Here is a 9,766-nt window from a genome sequence, read left to right as displayed (position 1 = left end):
GCATATTTTTAATTCCTTAGATGTTTCAAGGTGCATGAGTATAACAAGTCCTTTCAGAAGATGCATTGCTACCACTAGGTTTTCTCTGATGGCACACGTCTGGACAAACGGACATATTAACCTTCTAAACTGTATCCCTTTTACAAGTATTTAAATTTTTTCTCCCTATAATATGTATAGAAACATTAAATTATTGCATCATAAGGTCGTATATGAAGATCTTAGAAGGATGCTTTTTATCAACACTGTTTGCTGAAACTCATTTTTAAAAAGAGCTGCTTCTTACTTTCACTACCCCATACCCAGACATGAAACACTGCTGTCATGTGATATCAGCAGTGATTGTATTAGGTTGAGCCTAAATCCAAAACTGTGTGGTTTTTTCAAAGGTTCCTGTTACATGTGCTCCGAAGTTCTTGCCTGTTTCCCCCACTGTGTGGAATGTTGGAGGGAAAACTAGCAAAATCTGTAGGCAACGTATCTCAGTGCCAACCACCATAAAGAAAATGTCAGTCACAAGATTCTGTGACTACGGATCACTAGTCAATGGATTACGCTCCTGGCAAACCACTAACCCTGACCAAAACCACAAGACGAGAACACCACAAAAGCAAAGGAGGAAATCCATGCACAGTCATTTCAGGATCTCTTAGGACTATGATACAGTGATGATTAAAGGTAGAAGGACACCTGTGGTAAAGAAGGGAGACTGTGTGATAAATATTTCTTGGAAAACCAGAGAGGCTCCTGACTCCTGGCTAGCAATCAACACAGGGCAGTTTCCTTTGGGCTCACTGACTTAAACCAAGTTCCAACAATGGGTGAGAACATAGTAAAGCACTTGTCTCTAGACTATAATTTTTCTGACCACATGGTGACATGTGTACAGGAGTAGTGAAGAAAACAGCAGTTTTACAAATATTTCACCCAAAGCACAAACTTCTGACATCAAAAAACATAAATCACATAATGTACTAATATTGCTTTTTATCTCTTTTTATATATACTTGTTCAATGTGTTTACCTATCAATTCTTGTCTGGGAGAAGAACATAGTCATGAGATTAAGACTGCGGGGAAAATGTCAACAATCCCTTTGGTCCCAAAGCTGAAGACAGCTGAGAAAAGCACACATCTAGAAAGGAAACAAGAAACAGAGGCCACCAAAGAATCTTTTAAACATCCTGTTTGCGACGTTTCAGAAAATGTAACATTGGTTATTATAAAATAGTCACTTTCATATAAAAGATGGTTCTTGCAGCATCATTCACATCTCCCTTCAGGAATCATGTTTGCAGGGATCAGTTTTTTGTTTTTGTTTTAAAGAAGTTTAATTTGAAAACAAAAAACAATGTGATATTGGTCCTCCAAAAGTAAAGAGTGAGACCTTTCCTGCTCCAACCAGTGCTCTGAGCAAAAGCAGACGAAGCACCGAGGGCTGGCCTTCACGAGTGAGCAGGGCCGGCAGGGGGCTGCTTTCCTCCAGAAGCCCTACTGTGACGTGTCACTGTGGAAGCTGCAGCACATCACAGCCAAGTGGGAGTGCACGATGCAGGAGCCGAGCATCCGAGGTTCTCTGTCGCCCAGAACAATGGCCACGCAGCCCCGGGACCTACCCTTCAGCTTCCTCAATCGGCTCTGGCGGTGGGAGCAGCGAGGCCGACGGCATGACTGTACTCGTTCCTCGAGAGATTCGGTCTTGCTCTGTGTTTGCAGACAGGGAGGCCACAGCAATAGGCTGCAACAGAGTGGTTGCCATGCCCGTAGTGACTGTCAGACTGTGGCCAGAGCCCTTGAGGGTAAGATCTGGCGTGGGGAGCAGTGGCTTGAGGATGCTGACCAGGCAGAAAGCAGAGCCACTTTTAGGAATGAAATTCACCTTGTTTTTATCAGGACAGTAAAAGGCTGGGATTTCGTGAAGTTGTTTAGGCCTAGACATAGAACAGACAACCCAAAACTTTTAAGTCACAGAACAACAGAATTAAGTTCTTTTATTCTTTTTTTAAAAACAGATAACTTATAGATACATAAAAGGAATACAAAACTCAAGCTATGTCAAAAGCTTCAAATGCTATGGACCAAAATGGAATTAGACACATGGGTCAAAATAATTATCTCAGAATGCCAGAAGGACACCATTCATCACTGCTGCTTCCAGTTCCCTGGCGAGCTCGTGTACCATACAGGTGGTCAGGCTGACGACCACTGCATCTCAGTGGAGATCTAAGATAGCCAATAATAACAAAGAATTTCCTTTATTCCAATAAAGAATAAAGAAGCAAAAGAAATTCTAGATGTTTAAAGACAAAAATACGTTTCACTACCATGATTTTTCCAACATCTGTACTATTTTGAAGGGAGAAGCAAGGAAATTAATGACATAAATGCCCATCTTTTGCTAAGTTACACGACCAAAGCATGACTAAATTTGTCTTGAAGTATGCTTAAAAATCTCTTGACTGAAATAATTCTTAGAGTTAACTATGATGGTCTTCTGGGTAACATAATGGAAATATGAAATAAAAATAAAACTAATAGTAGTCCTTCTGAAAGTTTTTATAGAAGCCAAATCCTTCCTGTCTCCAGGTGCTCCTGAAAACTAACCCAAATAGTTGGAAAAGGATACCAGTGTTAATGGCATTCTAAAAAAATAAAAATATAAAAATTAAATTGTTATAGTAACATGGAAATGCCACGAAATCAAAAAGAAATTAAGGTGGGAGAACCTTAATCAGATTCAGGTGGAAAAAGGTAATATGATCATATGATACAAATATGGTTCTTATCTCCCCTAATAAAATAAAAAAAATAAAAATCCAAGTGTGCCAAGTCTGCACTAGATTCTGGAGACCCAGAGATGAAACAGTCTATAAGCAGACAGACTAAATACGTACTTCTTGGGGGGAGGGATGTATTGGGAACAGAACTGTATTTCAATAGTCTCCTTTGTAATCTTATGTGTATTATGCATTTAAAGACATTATGCAGAGAAGTTTATGGATTACTTCAAAGCATCCATAAGCTTTACCAGACTGCCAAAGGTGTCCATAGCACAAAAAAGGTTAAAAACTCCTACAAGAGGGTCTGACAGAGGTGATAAAAATGGTGTGTAAAAGGTTACAGGTAGCACAAGGGAGCCGATGACCTGTGGCACAGAGAAAGGGGGAGAGTTTGGCAGGAAGAAGGCTTCCAAAGGAAGTAACATGTAAGCTGGGTTTTAAAAAATGAATAAACAACAGACCTGGGGAGTGGGTGCAAAAAAAAAAAAAAACTGTTCCAAGGAGATAATGCTTTGGGTAGACAGATTTTATTGATTAATAGTGAATACTACCCATGGATAGCTTTTGACAAATAGAATAACTGAAGAACAAAGAAATCAAATCATTTAAATTATGTTTTACTTGTGCACTATCCTTTCTTGAATACAATGGAAACTTAATACATTGAGTACTTTTAGGGCCACAAGTGTATTTAAATATATTACTGATAAGAAGAGTACACACCCCTCTATTTTTACTACTCTATTTTCACTATAGTTTTCAATTCCTTAAAGAAGAAAGTTGAGGTTGTTTCTATAATTAGTTAATGCTTGAATTTTCTTTTGAAGCAGAATTATTAGAGATAACCTTCATTCTTTTACTAGAAAAATAGGCTAATCAATTTTTACACCCTCCTCCAAATGAGGCTTAGGTTTTTAATTAATTAATTTATTTGTTTGAGGTTATATCCTGTTAAAAATGACAAGATATGTGGCTGCTAATGGATCTTGAGGATGAAACCTCACATTTCTGAAATACGAATAAACTTCCTGGCTGACATTTTTTAATGACAGAATCTAAAAACAGTTTAACTTCCTTGCTGCTTTCATGAAAACAGACTTATGACAGATCTTGGACAAAATAGTGTAAACAGCAGTAACTTGTCTAACTAGCATCCAGATCAAGAAACAGAACATTAACAGTAAAAAGCACCAAAAAAACCCTCCCCTCGTCCCCTCTTCCAGTCACTATCCCAACCCACCAGGAGGAATCACTGCTGACCTCCAACATTTGACTTCTGGGAGCAGACTTCCAGGAAACATACCACCCGCCCCTGGCGGGTATGACCTATACTCATGCTAACAGAAGCTGCAAGTACTAATACCACATCAAAGCATTTTTCAACTTAAGAACTGTAAGTACAAAAAAAAAAAAATCTCAGAACTAGTTTTAAAATTTTATTTTTCCTTAAAAAGTTATCCCAAAAGGATTGTGTCTCAAAATAGATATAACTGTTTGATAGCTGACTTTTTAAAGAGATGGATGGATGGGCTGTATAATTACTATAGATATTTTCATATTGATGCAAGGAATTCTTTGGTATCCTTTTTCAAAGCCTTGCTTAATTTTTTCTTTTTAATTCAGGCATAAATTACCAGCAAAGAAAATGCTGGGTCCGAGTTACTTATAATGGGAAGGAGGGAAAGACAGAGGGAGGGTCATGTACATTTTAAGATGCCTCCACACTGCACAGAGGCCATAGTGTCCGGGCATCTAAGCTCACTAACGTCAGGCGTTCACTAGTGGGATCAGGAAACGGCACACTGGACTTCATTCAGAAGGACTTACTAAGTGCAGATGGCAGGGCTGTGGTGTGTGCTGTATCAAAAAGAACACGGAAACAGAAAGAACTGCAAAATCTGGTCTTGCCCCTTCTGGGCCCAAATCTAACTATCTAGATATTTTCTTTCAGGTAAATAAGACTTAATTTCTAGAAGCCAGAGATCAACCCACACCCCACTCCAACCCCCAGTTCAGGTCAGAGTTACTACCTTTAAACCAAAAGTAAGACTTAGAAAAGTATTCTTTCAAGAATGATGAAATAAGCTAAAATTTTTAATTAGGACCAATAATCTACCTTTGCTTTAATGCTAGTGTCTCCAGTGGGTTTTGCTCTAATTCTGACCTAGCTAGGGCAAAAAGAGACTAATTTTTTTAGACTTTGAATAATTTGTTTTATTGATAGAAGGTTAAAATTACCTCTAAGAAACCCACTCTCGGGTTCCTGCTGTTAATTTGTTTTTGGGACGTAATGAAAATGAACAGGTTTTTGTGTGCTACACATCCTATCAGTAAAATTTATAATAAACTATACACATTTTAAAAAGACTAGGTTTACCTTCTCATAACAGATGCATGTGCCATAAAGCATTTAATACGTTAGGGTTTACTTTATGTTTCTTTAACATCTCTATTCTCCTCCCTGTGCTTTCTTCCCTCCCCACTTTAGACACAAATAACGTAGTATATAGAACCTCCGATACTGACTCCTAAGAAATTTTCCAAATGCAACGGTTTAGGCAGATACCACAGGACACTGACCTACACAACGAATATTCACTCAAATCATTTATAAAACAAATTCAAATTGCTCTTGAGCCAATCGACCATTTCTCTATACTCAGGTAAATCTTAACTACCAATGAGTAAAATCAAAGAGCTCGGCTTCAAAAAGGTCCATTTGAACCATTTGATTTTTACTTAATAGAATGACTGTTTCTTAAGAACTCTCATGAAAATGTCTAAGGCAGTATTTTCAAATTGAGCATAAAAATCCTATGAGGTATTTGTTAAAGATGCATAATTCAGATCCTACCTCCATATTTACTCATTAGGCCTGGGACAGGGCCTGGGAATCTGCAGTTTCAACTAATACCTGAGATGATTATGATGCAGGGAGTCCGTGAAACAGATCTGGAGAAATACCGCTTATACTCTCAGCTGGCACCCGTCAAGCTTTTAGATTGACATGGTGAAAAAAACCAAAACAAGCAGTTGCTAAAATAGAGTTTTCAAAGTCACAAAAGCAGCAAGGAGACTGACAGCTGAGATTTCCTAGCAGAGAAGTTAAAAGGATTCAAAAACAATGCTCTTCATGTGGCAAAATTATTCAGAACTTAGGTTAAAGGCAGCACTGACAGGAGGTGCGCACAGAGGAACAAAAGGATGCCATATTTCAAGATATTCCAAGATGTTCATAATGGAGGAAAGAGATAAAATTGGAGACAATCTCCACGTTGTATTTTAGGTTTCATAGTGAGAAAAAGCCATAGTGAGAGTGGAAGGTGAGGGCTAAGAACTATCATCATATCCCCAAACAACGTTCATCACCTAATGTGCTCAGTCTCATACATCACACAACCCGGCAGCCATCACTTACAAAGCAAGGAGCCAGAGCCACCGAAAACACAAGGCTGCAATACTTCCTGGGCAAATTTTGAGTCTACAATTGGAGTACTTGACGAGAGAACCAGCCAACAGAAGCATATGAGCACAGGAGCTCAGATACCAAAGGTACCAGACACTGTTTAAAATTCTGCTTCTTATATTGTCTTCACCACAGTAACATGATTCTGCAAAGTAATAGAATTCTGTTTCCTACACTGTCAGACAAAATTTTAAAAAACTGTTTAAAGAACTGGAGACCAAAAGTAGATAAAAACTGAAGGGAATTCGATCCTAGAAGGAAAGAAACCACACTGGGTAAGATCCGTGGTCTATCTTGAATAAATATACTGCTAAATTCAGTGTGTGATGTGAACTGTACACAGGTTCAACAACCACAGCCACAGATCCTCCGCTGGGGACCACCGGGGAAATGGGAATAACGACTAGACATTAGCTGATAATTAAGCATTACTGTTAGTCTTCTTCGGTGTGATAATGGTATTCTGGTTATATAGGAGTACTGTGGTTAATTTAGGAAACGAATATCAAATTACATGTAAGGTTAAGTGTCATGATGTCTGTAACCTACTTTCAAACAGTTCAGCAAAAACGACCACCACACACACAGACAAAGCAAATACAGCGAAACGTTAACACAGGATCCAGGTAGTGGATATGTGAGTGGTCACTGTACTGTTCTTCAACTCATCTGAAAATTGTCATAATAAAAAGTTTTTTAGGGAGGATACTTACGAGCTTTCCTCAAAGACTTTGACCCTTTCACAGCCCTCGGGAGGTTCCCTTTTGAACATATAACTGTTGTTAGGTTTTGGTGAGGTTGCATATTTGGGCAAAGGAGAGTTGTTTCCATTCTCTGCAATAAACGACACACTGGATCACTACAAGTACTACTACATAAACGCACAGTCACACTGCATTTAACCGTCCTTGGCCTCCCCGCCCCAACTACTTGAGGGTAGAAACAGTGTTTTATCCACCAACATCACCCTAATATCTAACACAATTCCTGGTAAAGAAGACATAATGTTTGTTAAATAAAGGCAAAACGAAAAGATTTTCCTTTTCCACTTACAATCACCACAGCCTAGGCCTGTATCACTTTATCCTCAGTACTGAACACTGATCTATCTCGCTGCCTTACAGTCACCTGTCACTCAACGATGGGGAATATGTTCTGAGGAAGGCATCGTTGGGCGAGTTCGTCATCATGCAAATGTGACAGAGTGCACTTAGACAAACCTAGATGGTACAGCCTACGACACACCTAGGCTATGTGGTATAGTCTATTGCTCCCAGGCTACAAATCTGTACAGCACATTACTGAATACTGTAGGCAACTGTAAAAAAATGGTAAGTATTTGTGTATCTAACCATATCTAAACACAGAAAAGGTACAGTAAAAATACAGTATAAAAGATAAAAAACAGTACACCTGTATTGGGCACTTACATCAACGGAGCTTGCAGGAGTGGACGCTGCTCTGGGTGAGTCAGTGAGGGAGTGGTGAGTGAATGTGGAGGCCTGGGACATTACTGTACACCACTGTACACTTTATAAACTCTGTACACTTAGGCTACACTGAATTTATAAAAAATACTTTTTTCTTTAATAATAAGCTAAGAATTTTACTTTATAAACTTTTTAATTTCTTAAAACTTTTTGACTTTTATAATATTAAACACTTAGCTTAAAACACAAACACATTGCACAGCTGCACAAAAATATTTTCTTTCTTTATATCCTTAGTCTATATGATTTTTTCTATTTTTAAAATTAAAATTTTTTGTACTTTTTAAACTTTTTTGTTGAAAACTAAGACACACACACACACTTTCACCTAGACCCCACAGGGTCAGGATCATCAACATCACTGTCTTCCGCCTCCACATCTTGTCCCACTGGATGGGCTTCAGGAGCAATAACCTGTGTGGAGCTGTCATCTCTCATGATAACCATGTCTTCTTCTGGAATACCTCCTGACGGACCTGCCTAAGGCTCTTCTTGAGGAGGTGTCACTCTTTTCAGAAATACACCCATGGTGGTTTGCTTGGTTTGTTTTTTTTTCATCACAGATTTGCTTGTAAGCAGATAATGCACCATGAACATTCCTCTCTATTAATGAAAACCTTTCAGTGTTGGGATCCATGCTTTCAAACTTTTTAAGGAGGTTGTTAAGGTCTGCAAAAGCTTCTGCTAAACCCTTCACCATAAATTTTCTTGTGGGTTCTTCTTTTTCTTCTCCTGTAGGTTCCTTGTCTCCTGCCTCTTCTTCAGCTATGTGTTCCTGTTCCAGTTCCAACAAATCCTCATCAGTCAGTTCCTCAGGAACCACCTAGAGCTCCTCACTGTCATCCTCATCCACACCCAGGTTAAAGCTGTTTGCCATCTCAACCACAGCCTTGTTGATTTTTGCAACCTCCTCATCCTGGGCAAATCCTTTTAAATCACAGGCAAAACTCTCAAGTGTCTTCTTCCAGATGCCATTCATACACTCCTTGGTGACATCGACCCAAGCAAGCTTCTTGATGCAGTCATGGATATTGTAATCCTTCCAGAATTGCATCAGTGTCTTCTCAGTGTCTTCCTTAGTTGCAGCAATAGCCTGGGCAAAGAACCCCCCCAGGTAGCAGCTTTTAGGGCCTACTGTCTCCCTGATCCATTGGTTGGATCAAAGAAGTGGTGTCTGGAGGGATAAACACTGCTTTGATATTGGGATGAAGATCGATAAAAGCAGGATGTCCAGGAATATTATCAACAATAAGCACAATCTTGAAAGGTATGTTATTCTCCAAACAATACTTCTCCATTTTGCTGACACAGCAATTCAGGAGAACATCTTGGAAGAGGAGGTGGGTCATCCATGACTTTTTTTTTTTTTTTTTTAATCTCCAATGGTATTTATTTATTTATTTACTTTTTGCTGAGGAAGATTCGCCCTAACATCTGTGCCAATCTTTGTCTATTTTGTATGTGGGTCACCGCCACAGCATGGCTGCTGACGAGTGGTGTAGGTCCGTGCCCGGGAACCGAACCTGGTCTGCCTAAGTGGAGTGTGCAGAACTTAACCACTACACGACAGGTCCGGTCCCTCATCCATGACTTCTTGTTGCTCCTGTAGACACTGGCAGTGTGTGCTTATTGATATGCTTGAAGGCCCTGGGGTTCTCACTGTGCCAGATCACAAAGGGTTTCTATTTGCAGCCTGCAACACTGCCCCCAAGCAAGACTGTTATCCTGTCCTTAAAGGCCTTGAAAGTTGGCATTGACATGGCCTCCTTATGGAAGAAAGTCCTTTCAGGCTTCCGTTTCCAGGGTAGGGAGGTTTCACTCATATTGAATATTCTCTGGCAAGTAATGTTCCTCTACAACCAGCTTATCTAGAGTTTCCAAAAATTCTTCGGCTGCCTTCATGTTAGCACTCACAAAACTCACCATTCACTTTCACATTATGTAATGAATAACGATTCCTAAATCACTTAAACCACCCAGAGCTAACAATAAATTCAACATCATAGCTGGGTCAAGCCTTTTCTTTCAACA

At 39.3% G+C, this 9,766-nt stretch overlaps 1 protein-coding gene across 1 annotated transcript in view; it reads right to left on the bottom strand.

The window, feature by feature from the left end:
* Window positions 1-257: 257 nt before the first annotated feature.
* FAM117B (family with sequence similarity 117 member B) overlaps window positions 258-9,766 on the bottom strand; it is a 72,475-nt gene continuing 62,966 nt past the window's right edge. Inside the window, exons 7-8 of the mRNA XM_058549622.1 lie at window positions 6,959-7,079; window positions 258-1,930 (exon numbers count right to left, since the gene is read on the bottom strand). Coding sequence (XP_058405605.1) covers window positions 1,612-1,930; window positions 6,959-7,079 — 440 coding nt within the window. The 3' untranslated portion in view covers window positions 258-1,611. The remainder of the gene's footprint in view (window positions 1,931-6,958; window positions 7,080-9,766) is intronic.

The sequence above is a fragment of the Diceros bicornis genome, chromosome 10 (genome assembly GCF_020826845.1).
Source record: "Diceros bicornis minor isolate mBicDic1 chromosome 10, mDicBic1.mat.cur, whole genome shotgun sequence".
In the NCBI taxonomy this organism is placed as follows: domain Eukaryota; kingdom Metazoa; phylum Chordata; class Mammalia; order Perissodactyla; family Rhinocerotidae; genus Diceros; species Diceros bicornis.
The sequence above is the reverse complement of the archived record's forward strand: the minus strand, read 5'-3'. Positions and strand labels throughout refer to the sequence as shown.